This window comes from Misgurnus anguillicaudatus, chromosome 23, assembly GCF_027580225.2.
Source record: "Misgurnus anguillicaudatus chromosome 23, ASM2758022v2, whole genome shotgun sequence".
Classification (NCBI taxonomy): Eukaryota; Metazoa; Chordata; class Actinopteri; order Cypriniformes; family Cobitidae; genus Misgurnus; species Misgurnus anguillicaudatus.
The window spans coordinates 1,432,058-1,455,856 of record NC_073359.2 but is presented as its reverse complement, the minus strand read 5'-3'; the positions used below and the strand labels follow the sequence as shown (position 1 = coordinate 1,455,856).

The 23,799-nt window shown below is 35.3% G+C and overlaps 1 protein-coding gene across 5 annotated transcripts in view; it reads right to left on the bottom strand.

The window, feature by feature from the left end:
* Window positions 1-23,799, bottom strand: part of LOC129453373 (poly(rC)-binding protein 4) — a 92,830-nt gene that overhangs the window by 29,406 nt on the left and 39,625 nt on the right. For all 5 annotated transcript variants that reach the window (XM_055217600.2, XM_055217602.2, XM_055217604.2 and 2 more), the window contains exons 2-5: window positions 18,496-18,674; window positions 15,406-15,429; window positions 8,642-8,674; window positions 4,718-4,834 (exon numbers count right to left, since the gene is read on the bottom strand). In XM_055217600.2, coding sequence (XP_055073575.2) covers window positions 4,718-4,834; window positions 8,642-8,674; window positions 15,406-15,429; window positions 18,496-18,603 — 282 coding nt within the window. In that variant the 5' untranslated portion in view covers window positions 18,604-18,674. The remainder of the gene's footprint in view (window positions 1-4,717; window positions 4,835-8,641; window positions 8,675-15,405; window positions 15,430-18,495; window positions 18,675-23,799) is intronic.

Below are 23,799 nucleotides of genomic sequence, written 5' to 3'. Positions count from 1 at the left end.
AATGCTTTGCTTTGAACAAATGCGTCTGTTTTTAAATGTTTTTTTTTTAATGCTACCTCACGGATTTATTGTATATGATGTACCTGTGGATATGGTGAGATGAGAAACATTTTTAAGTAATGCATAAAAAAACTCTTTGCTAAAAAACCGCTGTCCAAAGTGCTGAAACGTGGGGAGAGCCGTTTGTAAATTCTTTATCTCCTGTTTGTTACAAATAAAGTATTTTTAGAGTACAAACCTTATCTTAGATACTTGTAAATTATGTTTTGATGATATTGGATAGGCATACATTTAAAGCAATTACAAGCCTGCTTTTTACTTCCATGACTAAAAGAAAACGGGTTTTAAAGGTTTAATAAAAAAAATAACAATTTCAATACAAGTGAAAGACAACACAATTATTTAACATTAATCTTAAACTGGGGATCTTCTTCCTCCGCTTAGTTTTTCAGTTTACAAAGTCCGTCATGTAAATAGGGATTAGACATAGCGCCAGCGCAACTTGCTTTTAAAGGGGATGAGAGCTGAGTCTCTCATTGGTTTACTGCACGTTACGCCCAAAATACTCCCATTACAATAGGACCTACCCTTTTCGACCATGCGTTCGGCGCAAAAACCATTTTTCCCGTCGTTAAATTAGCAAAAGTAGATTCGGACACGCCCATTTAGACGTTGCGTTGTGCGCTTTAGACAATGCGCTTAGATCGTTAAAATAGGGCCCGAAATGTTGTTTGTCATAGAAACTTTTTAGTTCTCATTACTGAAACATGAGTTTGTAAATGCATATATTTAAGGTAATATCATGTTGCGGTAATGATCATTTTATAACGATAATCTAAAAATTTTAATAATTCTATAGGAAATATTTTTTAAATCCTCTGAACATAATGGTTATAGTAAGTTTAGACCTTAATCTTATGTGTGCAAAAAAATTGGCTTCAAGGGCTTTTTAAATGCATATATTTAATGTAATATCATGTTGCGGTAATGATAATTTTTGATAATGATAATCTAAAAAATTTAAATAATTATATAGGAAATATTTTTTAAATCCTCTGAACATAATGGTTGTAGTAAGTTTAGACCTTAATCTTATGTGTGCAAAAAATTGGCTTCAAGGGCTTTTTAAATTCATATATTTAATGTTATATCATGTTGCGGTAATGATCATTTTTGATAATGATAAAAAAATTTAAATAATTATATAGGAAAAAAAATTTAAATCCTCTGAAAATAATGGTTATAGTAAGTTCAGACCTTAATCTTATGTGTGCAAAAAAATAATAATTGGCTTTAAGGGCTTTTTAAATGCATATATTTAATGTAATATAATGTTGCGGTAATGATCATTTTTGATAATGATTAAAAAATGTAAATAATTATATGGGAAATATTTTTTAAATCCTCTGAAAATAATGGTTATAGTAAGTTCAGACCTTAATCTTATGTGTGCAAAAAAATAATAATTGGCTTTAAGGGCTTTTTAAATGCATATATTTAATGTAATATAATGTTGCGGTAATGATCATTTTTGATAATGATTAAAAAATGTAAATAATTATATGGGAAATATTTTTTAAATCCTCTGAAAATAATGGTTATAGTAAGTTCAGACCTTAATCTTATGTGTGCAAAAAATAATAATTGGCTTTAAGGGCTTTTTAAATGCATATATTTAATGTTATATCATGTTGCGGTAATGATAATTTTTGATAATGATTAAAAAATGTAAATAATTATATGGGAAATATTTTTTAAATCCTCTGAAAATAATGGTTAAAGTAAGTTCAGACCTTCATCTTATATGTGCAAAAAAAAGGGTTTTTAAAAAAATTCTGATGCTGGACACCTTCTAAATCTGGATTTCATGAGAATCCCCTGAGTGTGTTTTGTCCCTACGTTGTCTCAGACAATGATGTGTTTGTCCTGTGTTGGCTACCGTAGCTTTACTATGCGTTTTGAAAATGAGGAGTTAGCTGTGGACTGAGCAGTTGGTTGCAATTTACAATCTCACCACTAGATGGCGCTTAAAGTACCACATTGCGCTTTTAATATGTGTAATGCAAGTAAATGTATTTTTACAAAAAAAGTATATAAACATCTACACAGTGGACCTTTAAAGGTTATGTATATTACCAACCCACTACCATCACTGAATAAAATCGCAAGACTTTTCAAACAAGTTTCCCAAGTCTTTGATTCGCTAAACAAATAGATAGTCCCGCCCTAAACTCATACCATTGGGTTAGCCTGTAAGATTCCCAAATAAGCAAAACAATGCCAGTCTCAATGTTGATATTTTTAGGGAATATTGGCCTACGAATGGCTTAGTTAAATTAGTCTGTGTATTAAGCTATAATACAAGAAAGTATTTCAACATGCCACACATCACCAATCGTGTTTTAGTCCCTAAGCGTTGCGGGATGTTGAAGTCTAGCGTATGTTTCTTCATGGAGCTGTATGTCTCCTCATCAATCGTTCCCTGGCATCGCCCAGGGGGTTGTTATGTGTGTGGGAGCCCAAATTATTTCTCTGGGATAATCCCACCACAGACAGGCACCCCATTGCTATGGGACCGTTTGGAGATAAATAAAAACTACCCACTGCTTTTCCCAGATGTTCCAGCAAACCTTTTCCTACAGTTGCTGAGATTCAAACACTATTCAACTACTACTGTAAACGTTTGAATCATTCTGACCGTGTATACCGCAATTTAACTATATTATCTCATGTTAGACACTCGTGTGTCATTGCAACAATTAAGTTATGGTTCAGCTCTTTAAAATTAGGGATTTACATGCAGATTAACATTTAAGACGAAAAAGGTCTGCAAACTTGACTGAAGCTGAGATCAAGGAGCTCGTCACTCTCCGCGCTGAAGCGGAGATCATTTTACAGCTAAAAGAATAGCGCGTTACGTGCTCATATGAGCTTATAATCAACAAAAATCGACGTGTGTCATCGCAACAAGATATAACGTTCAGCTATTTAAAATGAGCGTTTTAAATGCACATTAACAATCACAACGAGAAATGTCTGCAAACTGGACTGGAGAGAGAATTAACGGATAATAAGCAAACTACCAAGAAATAAAAACTAGGAGAACACAGAGAAAAACTACCAAGTGCAGGACTTTAAACACAGCACGTGTCTTTACAGTATCTTTACGGTATGTGTGTGAACGCACACACAGATTCTGAAAAATCATTGGCAGTGTGAAAAAACCAAAAATCCCGGACAAATCCTGGATTAATTTTCCGTGTATTTTCTGTAATGTCTGTGAAAAGGGCTTACAGTATGTAAGGGGACCAGTGGGATATGTATGTAAAAACAACTCATTCTAAGGTAATAAAATCAATACAGTTCATTATGTAAAGGCTTTATACACCACTGATAATATAGTTAAGTATATAATATTACATTTTTGTCAAGAGAACCCTCTAAAAGTTACACATGGCACCTTTAAAAAAAATTATAAATCTAATTAATTTGTATTATAATCAGAAACTAATATTTGAGCTTCACACCATTTCATGTAAATTCGTAGTACGACTTTTTACGATAATCTAATTTGTACGTTTTATTAGTGATGTTTAATTGAATTACGGTTCATCATTGTTGTAATAATCGAACATTTTTGTACAATCCATATCGTATAAATGTATACAAAATAGTAACATCATAAAATAGTAAAAACCAAGATATTTAAAGAGCACCTATTTCATTGCTAAAAAACAATGTCATTTTGTGTATTTGGTATACTACAATGTGTTAGCGTGGTGTATGGTAAAAAAATATTTTCCACATACCGTACATTTTGTAGCTCCAGATATCCCTGCCTTCCTCAAACGCATTGATTTTGTACAAAGTTTATCGATCTAAAAAGCTCTGTGTCCCTGATTGGCCAGGTAATCTGTACGTTTTTGATTGGCCTGAATACCTCTGACCATGTGACGCTCCTTACCATGTTTAAAAAGATTCAAACATGTCGGTCTTGTCTACATCAACAATCACAAAAGTAAACTGTTGCCTACAATCCGTGGCCCCTACACTAACAGGATTTTGTTACTCGAACCCGAAAACATTGAGACAAACAGACCCAGTTCCGGCTGCCGTGGAGGTCAACACACCACTGATCTACTGGCCGTCCTTCAACGTGATGTCCAGCCGATGCCTGACCAACGACCACAGATGGAACCCGTTTAATCTACTTATCCGTTTACATACCGTTTAAATCCCATATATATATGGGATTTAACCAAGGGTTTTTTTCCCTCCTAGGACTTTTTTTCCCTCCTAGGCTTAAAAAAAGTCGGGAGGTTTTTCTCCTAGGGGGTTTTCAACCCCAGGGAGTCAGCCGACATTGTCTTAACTTAGCACTTTCTTCTATTTTTTACATTATTAATAGGCTCGCTTGTTAAGTTTATTCATAGCCGCTGTATTCTGCTACTTATATTGTCTGTTGATTTTTCTGTGTTTTCTGTGATTTTTCTGTAAAGCTGCTTTAAAGCAATTACCAATTGTGAAAAGCGCTATATAAATAAAATTGAATTGTTTTTTTTTGTCCAAGAAAAGAGACATGTACTAATACACACCTACACGCCAAAGGAAATTTTAAATCGTCAAACGTACGGTAGTTGTTCTTTAAATTACATTTTCAACCCTGAATAGATGTCATATACTGTCTATAAGATGTAGTGTGTGATGGTGTACTCACCTCCTCTAGTTTGATTGTGATCATGGTGAAGGCTCTGAAGACACACTCTGTAGCTCCTGTGATGGTGATGATTCGCTCTGGGCACGAGCCTTCTGAGATATTGATACGTGCATTACTCTGTATGGATGAGAAACAGAAGAAAAGAAATAGATATAATTTGTGTTTAATGCACTCATCCTGTTACTTCCTGTTGTTCCATTTACTTCCTCTTACATCTTACCAAAAAATTACAAAAGCTGCATAATGACACAAATAATGCAAATTTATCTTCTCTTGTTTTTTGAAAAGAAAAGAAAATTTTAAAGCTTTAGAACCAGGTTGAGTATTTTAATATATTTTTTTTATTTTTTATTAATTATTACTGTTTTGTTAATAATATTTGTATGCCAGCAGCATTCAACCAGCTGTTATTTTACCCAGAAATCCATAATGTGTTTTTCTAGTAGAGATCTGGACCGGGCCGTGTGATTCACTTTCCTCGCAGGCCTCTCCGACTGTCTGCTTCACTTAAACTGATCTCTCTATCAATCGTGCACAAATGCATGCGCCGCTCCACCACTCCTTAACTCATTCACTGAGAGTTTACATCATAAGGCATGCCACTTTCTTTTCTAGGACCTTTATATCAAAGCTGTAATGTTAAATATCATAACTACATTTAGGCAATGGTGGTGCTTGTGCCACACTACTTATATATGTTGTTGCTTATGACAGTACAGATTATTTTTAACATTAAACTCTGTCATCCTTCGTTCACTCTCATATCTTTCCAAACCTGTATGACTTTCATTTTTCTGTGAAACACAAAAGATGCCATAGCCTATATGACTTGGGATCAATATTTCAGTTTCTCTGGAGCTATATGATAGCTTTGTGTTAGCGGCAGACTGAATTTGAGGTTTCATTTACATTTATTCAAGCGATATGTGTGTCACGATTGGGTAAGCCGACACATCAATCAATAACATTTAGCCATGTCATGCCAGACGTGGTGCCTCAATTTAAAATCTTTTTTTTTGTTGTTGCTAAAATACTCTGAATATAGCGTACAAGTCACATGGGCAGACCTGCATTTGAAATCACATACTTTTAATAAAATGAAGTATAGTATGTTTTATATTGTATGTGTGGTTGAAGTATGAATTCAATCTGGACGTACTACTTCCACCAAGTTCGTCTACACTTATGACATATTAACAACAAGCGTGATTATAATTTATTCAAATGTTGTACAAGTACAATATAGACATAATTAATACATGTCTTCAATACATAAATATAAAAAAAAAAAAAACAGTTTGGCAAGATGAGAAAAAAACTTGTTTTAAAAGCATGCATTAGTTTTTTTTCAATGCACATATTGTATTTATGCTGATTTTATTTTAAAATAGAATTTTATAAGTTATTTCTAAATGTACATTTTAATGCGTTTTTTTAATATTTGTCCTGAAATATGCTGAAAACAGCTGTTTTCTAATTGATCTTTGACAAATGATGTAAAAATGTATATATAAAAATTTATAAAAAATAATATTACACTAAACTAGATGATTATATTTTATTCCACATTTTTATGAATATATTTATATTTTCATAAAAAAAAACTAGTTACACCAATTGACATTTTTTGCAATTATCCCCCAAATATTCTTTCAAAATGAAATATAACCAGAAATTTTAAACTTGGTCCTCAAAAAAGAGAATGTATGTATGTAATCTGCAAATTTATTTTGAAATTTTAACCCTTTGACATTTAATTGAACCATACGGACACAAATAATTAACGTACATCACTGAAGTTCAAGTTTGGTAAACTTTGCTAATTTGTAGCACGTCTTGATCGATACGTCAAAGTGTGACCTTTTCAGGTAGAGAAAAATCAAATAATGAAAATAACAATATTGCACAATCGTATTTTGTACAAAAATAATAAAAGCAGCCATTATGGTACATTTAACTCTTTTCCCGCCATTGACGAGTTATCTCGTTAATTAAGAAAAAAACATTTGCATAAAAAAACATTTTTATGTTAATCCATCCTACCGTAACACTTACCCAATTTATAAAAAGCAAAAGAATATTACTAATTAAAAAAAAATCTTTACTAATTTTAAACTCTGTGTATGTTTTGATAATCGTTCTAAATCTGATATTTAACAAAATTCCTTCACAAAAATATAATTATTTCAGCTTTTTGCTAAAAAAAATATTTTTTAAGAAAAATACGCATATTTAAAGGTGCAGTGTGTAAATTTTAGCGACATCTAGTGGTGAGGTTGCGAATTGCAACCCACGGCTCAGTCCACTGCCCAACCCTCACTTTTGAAATGCATAAAGAAGCTACGATAGCCTCCACTGGACAAACATTTCATAGTCGTAGACAACTTTGTAAAAAAGTTTGTCCGTTAAGGGCTTCTGTAGAAACATGGCAGCACAAAATGGCGACTTCCATGTAAGGGGGCCCTCGGTGTATGTAGATAAAAACGTCTTATTCTTAGGTTATAAAAACATAACGGTTCATTTTAAAGGTCTTTATACACCCCTGATAATATAGTTTTGTATATTATTTTGCATTTTTTTCAAGAGATCCTTCTAAAAATTACACACTGCACCTTTAAGAGTTTATAAACAGAGAAAAAAAAATATAGATATGATGAAAGTTTTTCTCCCTTTTTGTTTGTTTGTTTGTTTGTCTGCTTATTGTTTGTTTGAAAGCATTTTTTGAAAGCATTATTTTATATATATATATTTGTATGTTTATATATTTTAGAAGAAAATGTTCCTGGAAGGCATTTTGTAAAAATCACAAAAAATACTGGCGGACAACTTAAAAAAAATGGCTGGCGTGTCAAAATCCATGATGTGTAAATTAAAAAAACATCACTTTATTGCATGATATCATATCTGGTTGCTACAAGGGTTTACAAAAAAAATTGCATGCTGAATGTCTAGTGTGAACACGGCTTTATGATTGAATAAAGTCGCGTAGTTCACAGTTTTCTTGTATTTTTAATCTATTACCCATCTGGTGGCTCCTTTTTGTGATAAAAAAGTGTCCATGTGGTACATACTAAGAAATCCCAGCAATATTAGTATTTCTCACATAAACATATTACTCATTTTGCATACTGATTTTTGCATACTATATATAAAAGGGACTGCATAGTTTTTTAGTAAAAGCATTGAAAGAAATCCTCTTATATCTCTCCAAATCTTGTGAAAAAAATAATGATAATGACAGAATTTTCTATTTTGGCTGTTCCTTTACGCTTCATCTATTTACAACAGCACAAAACAGTGCGGATGGCAATTTTGTCTATTTTTGACATCTGTGGATCGACCCCCGTGGTGTCCCTAATGCGATAGAAAATGACTCGTACGCAGGCTCGTGTTTGCGTTTGCCAACCCCTAAACCGTTAATTAGGGTGAGCCTTTTTGACATTTTACGTTGTTAGGAAGCAAAAACCATTATGGTCGAGCTACGCAAAGAGAAACACAATGTGTGCCGTGAAGGATTTCTACTGATTAACTGTGTGTGAGGGAGATTTTTCTTATTCTGGAGCGACATGCTCACCCACGCCTGGGTCTCTCTCCTTAGTAACCTGCTTCAATCTTTGTATGGATGCCATTGTTACCTTAAAAATACCAGTGCAGTCATATCAAATAATGAATTATTTTGTGTGCACGTGCTTGTCAGACGCCTTTGTGATGAAAGAGTTCATTTAAATATTCACATTTTCTGCAGTATGCAGTGAACATTGAGATCTTACATTGGAAATAAGGGCGTTTTGTGTATTTTTCACAAATAGCTTGTGGCGTACATCATGCTAGCTACAAAGAAATACCATCTACTATGCAAGCATGATGCATGCTGGGAAGTCAAGATAGATGAAGGTGAAGTACTGTATGTAGCATGCGGCTTACCTCCTCTCGTATCCTCTTCACGGTCTCTCCTTTCTGTAGAGAAAAAAAGACATAACTCACTTAAAGCCTTTGTGTTGCGTTGGCACAATACGTTTACAGAGTGACTGTCTTTCCCAATCTCATAATAGCTCAGGATAAAGTGAGTTTGACTAGTTGAACAGATAGCTGGAATTAATATCAATTCTGCTTCGCTACACAGCAATATGGCATCTGCATGGATGAACCCCAAGGGAACAGGTTTTCCAATCCTATGGCCCACGTTTGGAAGGTCTGGAGAATCAATAGCCCATGAATCACTTAGAGAGTCTCAAATAGAGTCCCGCTATCTGACACATGGAGCAAACACATACCACATAGTCATGGCCGAGGATCCAAATGCCCGTTTTAGCATGCTTGACTGACGTTTTATTGTTTATAGCGGTGCAGAAAAGCAATCGGATGTGTCATGACAGTGGAAAAGCAGGGCTTGAGTGCTCTTAATTCATCAAGGGGATTTTGATTTCAGATGGCACTATTTCGAGACCACACGTCGCATAAATCCAAAGTTAGCAGTTGGTAGAAATTTCGATGGCAAAAAAATCTTTCACACTCTGATGCATGTGTCACTATTCACAGCTGCTTATTAAATCATTGCTTGATTGCAAGGTTTCTGTTCAATTGGATTTCTCAATTAAATGAATCTTAAAAAAATGGCAAAAATGGTATATGTTTATAATAGTTGGCCAAAAATGATATTAAACCCATGATTTACTCACCCTCAAGCCGTCCGAGATGCACATGCGTCATTTTTCAGACGAACACATTTTCAGTTATTTTAGAAATTGTCCTAGATCTTTCAGTTTATAAAATATAAGTTATGGGGTCCACCTCATTCAAGCTCAACGATTGTGCATCCATCATTCCCAAAAGTTATCCAAACGGCTCCGGGGGAAAAACAAAGGCCTGAGGGTTAATCGTGCGGTTTTGTCATAGAAATATCCATAATTAAAACTTTATAATCGAAAATAACTAGCCAATCATCTGAATGCAGATGCGACTAAGATGGCGTTACCAGAAGCTATTTATTTTCATTTATAAAGTATTAAAAAATATTTATACGACAAAACCGCACAGATTACCCTCCGAAGGCCTTCGTTTATCCCCCTGAAGCCGTTTGGATTACTTTTGCGAAGGATGGATCCACATTTTCGGACTTGAAGGAGGTGGCACCCATATCCTTGCATTTTATAAACTGAAAGATCTAGAACATTTTCTAAAATAACTAAAAATGCGTTTGTCCAGTAGACATTTCGATGCCAAAAAATCCTTCACACTCTGATGCATGTGCCATAATTCACAGGTGCTTATTAAATCATCGCTTGATTGCAAGGTTTCTGTTCAATTGGTCTTCTCAATTAAACGAATCTTAAAAAAATGGCAAAAATTGTATACGTTTATAATAGTTGTCCTTAAACTATGGACACAATTACATTAAACCCATGATTTACTAACCCTCAAGCCATCCAAGATGCACAAGCATAATTTTTCAGACAAACACATTTTCAGAAATTGTCCTAGATCTTTCAGTTTAAAAAATATAAGTTATGGGGTCCACCTCCTTCAAGCTCAATGATTGTGCATCCATCATTGCCAAAAGTAATCCAAATGGGTCCGGGGGAAAAACAAAGGCCTGAGGGTTAACCGTGCGGTTTTGTCATACTGTAGAAATATCCATAATTAAAACTTTATAATTGAAAATAACTAGCCGCCATCTTAGACGCCACTGCATTTCACTTTTCTTAGAGCGGACACGACTAAGATGGCGTTACCAGAAGCTAGTTATTTTAGTTTATAAAGTATTAAAAAATATTTCTACGACAAAACCGCACAGATTACCTTCAGAAGGCCTTTGTTTATCCCCCTGAAGCCGTTTGGATTACTTTTACGAAGGATGGATGCACATTTTTGGACTTGAATGAGGTGGCCCCCATATCCTTGCATTTTATAAACTGAAAGATCTAGAACATTTTCTAAAATAACTAAAAATGTGTTTGTCTGATAAATGATGGACAAATGAATCTCAGACGGCTTGAGGGTGAGTAAATAATGGGTATAATATGATTTTTGGCGGAACTATCCCTTTAACTCTCTTGCACGTTTTTTGATTGACTATATAAAGTGAAGTTTGTCTGTAAAGAACATCTTGCAAGGAAAAATATAACATGCAATAGTTTTAACCAAACACACACAGACTTAAATGCTTCACTCAAAACGCTCATTAACAGTGATGATCAACAAACATCATTAAGTAAAACGATGAGATCTTAAGACGCAAAAACAGCGATGAAAGGAAAGACATCAGCGTAGAGTCTAAAAACAGCAGAACAATGCTATAACTGAGCAGCATCATTTATTCATACTGAGATGCATGCTGGGAGCTCCAAAACCCTGAACAAATCAAAAACATGGTTTGAAATGAAATTGTTTCTGCAGGCAACTCTGTTAGGCTAGTTGGGACAACATTTGGCCTAATCTTTTGGTCTAATGTTTGCTTCTGCGTAGATTCAAAGAAATGTACATGTTTAGCATCAGTGACTCAAATAGTCATGAATCCTAAAAAATGAATACAGCATGAAGTTAAAACAACTTGGTTTTGCAAATCAAGTAAACCTATTATTTTAAGTTTTGACTTGTGATAACTTAAAGGTATTGTGGAGGATTTTCTTTTTTCCAGGTGGATCATCAAGACTATTGGTCCTCCTAGTTGTCAATCAGGAGTGTTGCGCAATTGCATTTTAAAAAAGTGGAGAAGGCGGTTCTTTTCTAAAATTCGAGAAAATTTTCCGTTACACCTTTAAGGAATTAAGTTCACTTGTTTTTATAAGTTAAAGTAACAAAAATGTAAAAAATTATGTCAGATCAACATATATGTCATAGTGTTACCTAGGTGTGAAACAAGGTGTGAATTTTGCATATCGCTAACGCATAAAATGTTAAAACGTACAAATAATGTCATGCAAATCAGAAACGTACTTGGCCACATGCATGAAACAGAACTGATTTCTGTGTTATTTGTTCGTAAATCATTCATATCCATGCAAAAATGTACTTAAAATTTATTAATGAAAGACGCTAACAATCAAGCTAGCACGTGCTAAAATGAATCATGTAACGAACAATTCGCACTGAAATTCGTTCAGCTTGCGCTTCAAGAACGAAGCCCAAAATACATGAGAAATCATTAAAACTTGTGTTTCGTGAACGAGACTCGTGCTTTCGTCCTGAACACCTTCATTTACATTCGTGTCGAATTACGTATGTTGTCTACTCTGAGCTGAGGTCTATTACATTTTATAATTTCCCATTCACCTTTATCACTTTCTCCTCAAGATGCATTAAGAATAGTAATCAACTTAAGGTAGCTCTTACAGTCTGCGATGTAACTGCACAAACTTAGGTCTAGGTCTGTGTTTATTTATGTTCTGGAAACCAAACCTAAGTGTATTGATTTTACTTTAGGAAATAGCCCTTCATTCATTTTCCTAAGGGGAGGTAAAACAAAGACGATGAGGAATATCAAAGCCATGGGACAGCTTATACGGGAACGTGACAGAGCATTATCATTCCATAAATGTCATGAAAACGCCCTGAGACAGCTGCACATTGCTTACAGTCCAATACGAGTGAATGTAATATTCATATTAATATGATATGTGGCATAAATTAATGTCAATTTAACACATTAAGATATATGTGCATAAGCATTTTCTACATAAATACAGACACACATGCTTGGTTTAAGCATTAAAATGATCAATGCATCCTGTATTGTTGTCCAAATTAACATCAGGTTTTATGTGACCGTGAACGTCAGAACGTAGGAGGTAGAAATATTTTAAAATGCCTGCACTATTAAACCAAATATGATATTAGGGACAATGACACAACAAGCTCCTAAAAAGCGTTTTAAAAAATATTTTGAAAATAGATGTAATGCATATTTTTGAATCAGGAACGATGTGTTTTAAAAGTTTTGTTTATTGAACATTTCTATATATTTAAAGGCGTAGTAGTGCACGATGTTTGAAAGCTAATGTTGACATTTGAAATCACCTAAACAAACACGCCCCTACCTGAATAGAATCTGGACCTTCTTTTGATAGACCCGCCCCACACATACGTAACCCCGGCAAGGATGTCGGTTAGTAGACACGCCCCTTACTAATGATTGGCTACAAGTGTGGTTTGGTAGTCGACGCGACTCCCTTTTACAAAGCATTTTTTAAACATTGTGCATTCCGCCTTTAATGATTTTTCCAAACTATTTTTGATATCCTCATTCACAAAATGTCAGGTGGTACAACCAATCATTGTCTATCTGCCGGATAAGTTTTAATGCGCTCCCTGTGTCGTGCCGATTGTTTGTTTATGTGATAGCGGCATTTAAAATTATAATCCTGAAAATGGTTTGAAAGTGTAAAACAACTTTGAAAATTATACATTTATAAACAATCATTAAAAAAAAGTATAATAACAATTATAGACAACCTAGCTTGCATTAATTAAAACTAAAATTATTATTAAAATTTTTTAGCTTAATGTTTTTTAACTCATTCATCGCCAGCCTTTTTGAGAAAAGTTGCCTACCTGCATTTTCGTGATTTTAACAAAATTTTCACAAAATTCCTTGCAGGAAAAATTATTTTCTATAAATATATAAACATACAAATTATGTCAAATTAAAGAACACACCCTCTGCTTTCAAACAAACAATAAACAAACAAACAAACAAACAAAATGGGGAAAAAACGTTTCATTATATATTTACTTTTTCTACTTAATTTAACCACTGAAATATGGATATTTCTCTTAAAAAATACAACATTTTGAGCAAAAAGCTTAAAAATTGCGTTTTTGTAAAGGAATTTATGTTAGAGATCAGACTCAGAATGACTATCAAACATAAAGGCAGTTAAAATAAATCATTAAATCTTTTTAACTTCCGTTTTTGATAAATTCGGTTTGCATAAAAGCGGTATTACACTTTCACTTTGAAATTCGTCCAGAAAGGCATATTTATTAGTTAAATATGAACTCATAAATGACGAGATAACTCGTCAATGGCGGTGAATGAGTTAAATGTCTTAGAGGCATTCATAGCAGTTGCACCCTTTGACTTTCTGGTTGCACCACCTGACCTCCGCAATAAATTTGCATTTAACTTCTACTTGGATGCTGGTGTAACATTTTGCTTGCATGTCATTGACCCATTACTCAAACTCGGCTATAAAAAAATGTTTGTAACTACCTAACTCGCTCAGGAGATTCTCTTCAAACTGTTGTGGTGCTTTGATGGTAGTTGTACTGGTAGAGAGATGGTAGTTCGCAATATATCACCCCTAGTGGCATCGCTTACAATGCGTTGCATATTTGCGTCCTCACCTTAGACCTAATGACATTGAGTTTGTCTAGCTGTGTATATGTTCACGTTCATGTTTTGGGCATACTTTTTAAATTAAATCCTTCCTTAAAGAAGTGGAGGTGTAAGAGCAAGTAACTTATCCATCTTATTAAAACGTTTCTATTGTGCAGTACAATTGTAGCCGCATTTATTTTTTAACTTCTTTTTGTGCACGTTGAAAGCTTGTGTATATTGTGAGCACTTTTCCACGACAATAGACCAAACTATGTGTTGGAAAAGGCGAAGTGAACTATGTATTTGAAAAGACGTATGTTAAGCAGTGCAATCCCCCGTTGAGCTTACAGAAGTCTGTATTCCTCCATCTGGCTGTATTGTGGACGCTCAAGCCAAAACTTTGGCAAAGGCCCAGAGACCTATTAGCAGACCGCTACTGAAGGGAGCAACTTTCATTTATGTGCGGCCAATGAAATGCCAACAACTGTGTGTATTTCTGAATATTCGTGTGAGTGTTTTGTAGCTCCGGGCCACAAAAATCATCCAAAAATCATCTCATCATCACTAGCTGACATGCTGTTTACTAATCATTGTGACATGTACATTTGGTCTCGCAGAGACAATTGCACTGGCTCTAGGGATAAACAGTGCTGCTTGTAGACCTGGACATTGTAATATATCCAGATCATTAATACACATGATGCACAACCAGAATTTCAGACTTTTAAAAATAGAAACCGCTTTGAAGAAACTCAATAAGATCCTCAAAAGAGAAAATTTCAATGAAGAGTTCTAAGCCAAACCAACAAGCAAGATGTAAGACTTTGATTTAAAGCGAAAAGTACAAAACTGCATTGACTGTATTCAATTATTTATGTGTTAACTCTGTGTACTTAAATTACTTTATTTACTTCCCATGATGCATTGCAAATTACACATAAGTTAACATACATCATGAACACTACACAAAACATATGACATACATATTAACAATATTAAACGTTTAAATCAATGCGGCAAAGTGTACAAAATGAGAAATTTGTAATGCATTGTGGGAATATGTGGTTGCTGCACCTTTGGTTCTCGTTTCCATGGTAACTCTTGGTGGATCTAAGTAGATCTTTCTTTGGGATTATGGGTAGTGTAGTTTTTCGGCTGTGAATTTGTCATTTAAAGAGGATCTGTCATGAACTACGTTAAAATTGGTAGGCCTGTATTAAACTATTAATGTGTGACATTTTACATCTGGAATCGGTTGTTGTGCTTTTCCCAGCGACGGTGACATCAGGACACACATTCAAGACACATCCATCGAAGTCAAACATCAAAGTCAACAAAGGAAACAACAGGAAGAAAGATATTTGCTCACCTTGCCTATGATGCTTCCGACCTCCTGTGAAAACAGAAACAAGCAAATGTCAGCGTATTGATCTGTCAGATAACACTTTGCATGAGGAAGACTAGAAAATGTAATCAGATGAATACCACAAAGAATACAATGACATGTGAATTTTAGTATCCATTAAATTATGAGATTAATTAAAGAACTGGTACAGTAATACAATTAATCAGTAAGTGGCCTTAAAGGGCCAGTTCACCATTTACGCACTCTCATGTTGTCACAAACCTGTTTAAATGTTTGATATTTGTGTTGATGAATTTTAATTTTTGGGTGAACTATCCCTTTATTATTCATTATATGGTCTTAACACATAAAAAAACTTTTTGGTTCATGTTTCTCTTGAGCTTTCCTTGAATTCACATTGAAATGATATCTGTATCATTGAAAGTATCTTTACAACTTCGCAATCTGTTGATGTGATTGAGAATTAGCATAAATTGTGCACATAAATCAGATAAATGTGTCAGTTTATTAACGGTTGGTTATGGATTTTTCATGACTGTTTTTAATGACTCATTCGTTTTACTGGCATGCGAATGTGAAAGATGAGAGGGAGTGGGAAGAAATCTGTCATTCACAGTTTCTCTGACACATGATGACAACACACAGTAATGACAGCAATGATATTGACATCTGTTTGTTTCCTAATAACTCAAGTGTTTGATTTAGGACACGGCGATATGTAGGGATAATAAGGGTTGTTATTGCAGAAATAAATCCCGACATTGTAATCAGATCTCCACGTGAAGTGAAGGGGCTTATTTCACGATTACAACCGACTGCCTGTACATTATCCCCCTTATTACACAGCTATTTACCTTATAAGCAAGATAAGGTTCATTAAATATTGATTTTAAATATTTTATTTGCTTATTTTTAACAAATGCAGAGCTTTCGCGAGGACAACACGTTTTAAGATAAGACGTTCAGATGTCACGTAAATATAATTATTAAAATACATATTTAGGGGCCCAAAGGGGCGAAGACCCATATTTAAACTGCTATTATATTTAATTTTTGTGTTCCTCTCAAAACGATTTGAAGCATCCAAGTCACAGCGTGTTATTCGTTTTGAGCGGCGTTATCTGGGAATAAGCAAATGCCGCGACTGGCCAATCAGAATCAGGCATTTCAACGAGCCGTGTAATAAAGATAAAAATAAATTGTGTTTAGAAAACATTTACTTGAATAAATACTATGATATTTACAAAGATGCTCAATTAAGAGAAAACCTTTCCCTGCCAATGACATTTTCCTGACGTTTTTGACTGTAATCTGTAATTCCACTATTATCCACTAGGTAAATAAAAAAAGAATGTTTGTATGTTTATATATTTATAGAAGAAAATTTTTGTGAAAATCACAAAAAATGCTTGCGGGCAAAAACTAATTTAACAACATTTTAAACTCTGTGTATGTTTTGATTTTTGTTCTGAATCCAATGTCTAAAAAAGTCCTTCACAAAAATTCAATTATTTCAGCTTTTTGCTCAAAATTTCGTATTTTTGAAGAAGCCTACCCATATTTAAGAGGTGATAAAAAGAAAACAAATGAAGATAGGATGAAACGGTTTTCCAAATTTTGTTTGTTTATTTGAAAGCAGAGGATCTGTTTTTTTTAATTTGATATATTTGTATGTTTATATATTTAAAGAAAAAAAATCCTGGACGGCATTTTGTGAAAATCACAAAAAGTGCTGGCAGGCAACTTAAAAAAAAAGGCTGGCGGGGAATGAGTTAAGAGAAAACATTTGCCCTGCCAATGATGCTTTCCTGACGAGTTTTTGCTGTAATCTATAATTGCTCTACTATCCACTAGATGGCGCTCTTACCCAATTTATTATTATTTCGAATATTTTAACTCTTTCACCGCCATTGACGAGTTTTCTTGTTAATTAAGACAAAACGTTTTCCTGCCAATGACGCTTTCCTGACGAGTAATCTGTAATTCCGCTATTATCCACTAAATGGCGATTTTTCCCAATTTATAAAAAACAAGCATCAGCTACTCAACAACAATTTGAACTCTGTGTATGATTTGATCTTCGTTCTGAATCCAAAGTCTAACAAAAGTCCTTTACAAAAATGCAATTATTTCAGCTTTCTGCTCAAAATGTGGTATTTTTTAAGAAACCTACCCATATTTGAGAGGGTTTAAAAAGATAACAAACGAAGATAATATTAAAAGTTTTTTCCCCGTTTTGTTTGTTTAAAAGCAGAGGGTCTGTTCATTCATTTGTTTTATTTGTATGTTTATATATTTATAGAAGAAAATGTTGCAGGCATTTTGTGAAAAGGCTGGCGGGGAATGAGTTAATTGTAGTACATTAAAGGTGCAGTGTGCAATTTTTAGAAGGATCTCTTGACAGAAATGCAAAATAATATACAAAACTATATTATCAGGGGTGTATTCATAATGAACCGTTATGTGTTTATTACCTTTGAACGAGACCCTTTTGTCTACATACACAGAGGGTCCCCTTACATGGAAGTCGCCATTTTCTGCCACCATTTTTCTACAGAAGCCCTTAACGGACAATTTTTTTTACTAAAATGTCTCCGACAATGACATGTTTGTCCAGTGGCAGCTTCTCTATGCAAGGGGTGAGCAGTGGACTAAGCCGTTGGTTGCAATTCGCAACCTTACCACTAGATGCCGCTAAAATTTACACACTGCACCTTTAATATCTAGATCATGATGCAATGATAAAGCAATTATGTTAAGTATAGTATTGTCGAAATCATTATATATTTTACTTCTTTCTTTTATCTTCATTGAACTTGTGTGGTTTATGCAATTCATATTCTTAGTAAGAATTTTGGTGAAACAAAAATAATCTAATGCTGGAGAACTCTTTAATTCTCCCAGAATTGCTCTAAAACCTTTATTTTTCCAAAAATACTGATGAGACATATTACTACAATTATAGATTGTGAGTTTAAATGCTGCAATACTTTGAAATAAAAGTTTCCCAGAATATATATATGTTTTTTTAGAAATTTCGGTCCAATTTATCATTTTGAAATATACACGCAGTCTTCACGTAAGTGTGCTTACCTTGCCGTGCATGAGCAGGCGGAGGGTTAGTGTGACATTCATTCCTCCATCTCCAAAATCCTGCTCACAGTTCATCCTGACGTGGGAGTTGGGCCCAGGGAGACGCATGAAAGATGCTCTGCGGATGATGGAATGGGTGGGGAGGGGGGAGTCAGGAGTCTCTCCTTCCGCTCGCTTCTCTGGAACAACAATACATAAAGCATCAAACATCAGGAACATGACATCGTCACCGCCCGCATGCGTGCTCTGATGCAAAGTCTTAGAAATATTTTTGGTGACATTTATGCCCTCGGCAATCTACCCATCACGCCAATTCTCTGAGATATTGACCAAACGCTTTGAGAACTGATATAACCAAAAATCAACAATGCCTCGACACAAATCTCATTTCGTTTATGCACTTTTATCTTAGTGCAACTCAATAAGCTGTCTTAGATTCGAACTCATGACCTTGGTGGCATTGCTAGTGGCAAGCTCAAACAGTTGAGGGAATACTGCATGTCTCAGCAATAAATACGATCTGTGATAGCCATGCCATCGGATCTTTCGCTCAAAGCTTTCAGTTAAGAGAAAACACGCATGACACACAAATCCCACAATGCCCAGGCAGCTGAACGATGACATTGTGGTGTTGTGTTACAAAAGCACACATCACAAACCAAACCCAGTGTCACCGATTTAGCCCTCGTCAGAGAAGGCGGCATAACTGGAAGTGCTCGCCGAAATGACTCCTAGTGCATTTCTGTAGTTTTAGGTGGCGACCCAGACTTGTGAGGTGGGGCTGGTTGTGAACAATCTTTGAAAATTGCAGGTTTTGTGCACCTCTAACTGAATGAAACAGCACAGGTTCTTTTGAGACTGTCTGCATGCTTTTTATATACGGTGCACTGCGGAGAGCATTGAGAAACATCTAAGACGACAAATATCTGAAGTAGTTTCAGCAAAATCTGATTTTAATGCTATGCTCTCAGACAGTGCGGCTCAGGGGCTGTTCGAGCAGATTGTTGTTTGTTGTCGCTGTTCAGTGACAGTTAGATTGGAGCACAGTGGACTGGGACAAAATGCTATTGCATTGCTACACTTAACTTGACACAGCATTATGAGTTACTATTAGGGCTGTCACAATGATTAAATAATTGTCTCATTGCGACTGTGTGACTTCACCATGATTTCAGATCACCGCAATGATTGCACATCTCTTCAAAAAACACAAGGGGGAGCTGCAGCGCCTGTATAAACGAGACCGTATCAGACGGCGCTCCTTAAAGGGACAGTAAGTAGGATTTACCCCATCTAGTGGTGAAATTGTATTTTGCATTCAAATGAATAGTGCTCTCTAGCGCCTCGCTTTCCCAAATGCATGCGACAACTACGGTAGCCGTTATGTAATCACTGATCTCCTTGTCCGTTTTAGCCGGTTCACGTGTTCTGAATGAAAACGCGTTGGTAGGCAAGTGCTTTTTGTCCCTCTCTGCTATTATAGTTTATCAATACGGCGAAATGACATTGAAGCCTCCTTGGACTTACACGTTCAATATAAGTAAAGAGAAGAAATTCTAAGCTTACAAAGAAAAGTCAGATCACTGGCAGAGGTCATCTGACACCAACGAGGACATATTTATGAATAAAGACATTGATTTTGATTAATAAAACACTTAAAACCCTACTTACTGTCCCTTTAACTAACAGTGTAATGCGATACATTGCAAAGGCATTCAATACAGTGGAAAAGCAGCATTTAAAGAAATGCTGCAAAACAATGCATTTTTATTTTTACTTTATTGTATTTATTTTTTATGAAGAATTTTCAGTTTTTTAAATATATATTTATTAAATAATTACTTTTAAATATGTGTTATGTGTATTAATATATGCGTAGACGCAAAAAATACGTAGAGGCAAAATATGCGCGTTGATTCGTCAGACCAAAAATGACGGCGCTGTAGAGTTAGATTAATCGATGCATCGAAAAAAATTATCGCTAGGTTAATTGTAAAAAAAAAAAAATAATCGTTTTATCCCAGCCCTACTTGCAAAAGAGAAACAATCACAACAGTGTTTGAAAATTATTTTAAGAACAAACAAAAAATGTATAAAAATTAAATAAATTTAATTAATTGTCATAATCGTCAAAGTCCCAAAACAAGAAATTAATCGCCATAATCGTCACAGATTATAAAACAATTAACCATCAGACAAATGTCATAATCATGACAGCCCTAGTTACTGTGAAATCAAAATTAACTTTTTACAACCATAAGGCAAAAACAACAGCAACAAATGTATTTATAATCTTGAAATAAATTGTAATAACTTGCTCCACCTCTAAAACATTTCTGATGACATCACCCCATTTAATTTGTAGCCCCTCCCTTTCAATTATCTGCAATAATTCTACAATGCCACACCCACTTCACAATCCAATCAATTCCCAAAGTGTTAAATCAAGTCCCTACCAAATTATTTTAATTGAGAAGCCTGATTTAATCTAAATTTCAAAGTTGTTCACCTAAAAAACATACAAAAATATGGTTTTAATGTAAACTTTGTTTATGATCTACGATTTTGCCAAGTGAGAGATGTCCTCATTGTAACATATTGTGTTGACCCAAGGACAACACATTTGTAAGAAAAACCTAACCCTAACCCACCCCAACCCCAACCAAACTGGACCCTTAAATCAGAGGAAAATGATAAGTGAAAAACAATCTAGAAGCAGCTAATCCTGATTGAAACTTGAAACAAACCTTCAAAGTATTTCTAAAATCTTGAAATGTCAACATAATGTTGCTCTGAGGACATCAACCACTTGGCAAAATCAGGAGAGCCACTTTGCATATCCTCTGCATGTGTTTTCTTCATACAGTACAAAAATTGATTGGCATGTATCTGACCTGCTACGACAGACGTCACACAAGCTACAAAACCGTTTTGAATTAGCTTGATGAGCGCGTTCATGACCGCTAAAAGCAAACCATCCATCATTTCTTCACCATCCCCCTCATCACGCTTTCTGTAATCCGCTGACATATTAATTAAACCCGCCGCCGTTACGCACATTCAAAAGTGAAGTCATTTCGACAGGACTCGTGCCACACATTTACATTACGTGAGAGGCATCGGCGAGTCGGGTGTGTGGGAGTTTGGCGGCGTGTAATTTGGACAGTCATGTCCACCGGTGTGCTTGTCATTTGTGCAAAGCGATCGTTACTTGCGTCTCATTTATTCTCTTCCCTTAAGGCTATCTGCCATCCAATTATAGTAAGCGACAAAGAGATGGTGTCCGGTGGTTCACACCTGTGGTCACCACTATTTTGCCAAATATGATGTTCTCATGGAACGACAGTTTTTGTTGGTCCAAAGACAACATTTCTATTAAATAAATTTAAAAAACCTGCTAAACTTGCTACGATAATAGCTTTGAACCTTAAGCAAGATGTGTCTACTGGAACATTTCCATTTAATAGATCCAAATCACCTGTAAGTCCCCCTACTACCTTAATGTGTAATACAATGGCACAGCTAATGAAGATGAACCAGCAGTATCTTTGGCTGTACACTGATAGTAGACATGGTACACTTACGCATTTGGCAAACACAATTAATAGTGCATTCAAGCTACACGTTTCGTTTCTTGGAATCAAATGCATGACCCATGGTGACCCATGACCCATCTTTGTGTTGCTCTGCCAGTTAAACTACAATTACCTGGTACTTCGAAATGCATAGGGAATAATAACCATCCAAGTCTCAGACTACGTGTGCGTCCATACTGGAATATAATGTAATAAATGTATCCTGCAATATTGACCGTATGTCATGAGCTACTTCTACCAAATGCCCAAGTTCAGATCTGAGTGCATTTCAAAGCGAAGCCTAAGATCGATGCACAGACACTAGCGAGCACCTGTGTACGTTTGAATATGAACACAACTCAGGATTATTCAAAGCATTTGTATGCAGGCGAGCGTGTCGGGTCACGGCGGAGCGCTGCTATTTGCATCAGTCTGTTTCTCCCTCGCTTTACCCGTGTTTGACGCGCAGCTCAAATACACACCCTGCCAGTCAAGGCCATGCACACCGATGTGTCCGTTTTTGCTTGCTTATCCTGTCAACATTTATAATGCCGTGAATAGATCCACTAAACAAGCACTAGAAGGGGAGCTGATCATTTAAGTTTTACACTTGGGAGTGATATTTAGATACATGATTTGGATGTTAAAGGAACCAAATAGCCAAAAGTAGTTCTGTAGCAACATATCCAAGTCTGTGAGATTAATCTTGTCCAAGGACTTTCTCGGATATCCATCAGCATTTCTATTACAAGTCATGACGCTTGGTTTCAGTGTATATGAATGATGAAACTGCTTTGCAGGATGGGGTTAAAATCATAATTTAGTTTCTCTTTCCCACTGACCCATGCGTGACTGATTCACGGCCCAACCCACGCCAGCGTCACCATCACTCCACCGAATGGACAAGCTTGTGTCTCTTAAACACCGGGCCGGCCTTGGACCAGAAACTCTATTAGCATTACACAAGAGCTGAGTTAATGTTATTGTCGGGTGAATTGGTTTGACGATATGAAAGGAAGCTTTTTAAAAGCATTGAGTCTAATCTCTTATGTAGACAATGAAGCAGAAGGCCTTGGGTAAATAATACTTTCTCTGCTGACGAAAAAGCATTTGTGGGTGTATTTAGATTTGTGTGTCGATCCCCATGTGAGCCAATTGGAAAATTGTGTCTGATGCCTCTTTGCAATCTGATTTGAGTTTGATGCATGAAGGAAAATAAGTTGCATCTCTAAATTTATGTACATAATTTGTGTGTTTGCATTCGCACATCGGTTTACACTTGTTGTTTACACTCATCACACAATATACAAACAAATTATGATTTATATATTTGCACTTACATTTACACAAGACACAAGATGTTATAATTGGTTTGATATGATCATTCAAGTATACATATTATTTCTGTTGTTAATGTACTCATTAATCCGTTCTTATAAACAGAACAAGGTTGGTTTGTAGATGAAAACAAACTATTAAAGGGGATCTTACACTTTCTAACCAAATAATTTCCATGACATTCACAGGGTTTACGAATATCGGATGCAAGATTTAACTTTAAAAATGGATTTACAGTATTTGCTTCCATATCCAAATCTTACACCGGGGATTTTCAATTTCATTCCTGGAGGGCCACATCCTGCAATTTAGCTGGAACCCTAATGAAACCCACCTGCCTGTAATTTTATAATCTTGAAGACCCTGATGAGCGTATGCTCTTCAGGACCTC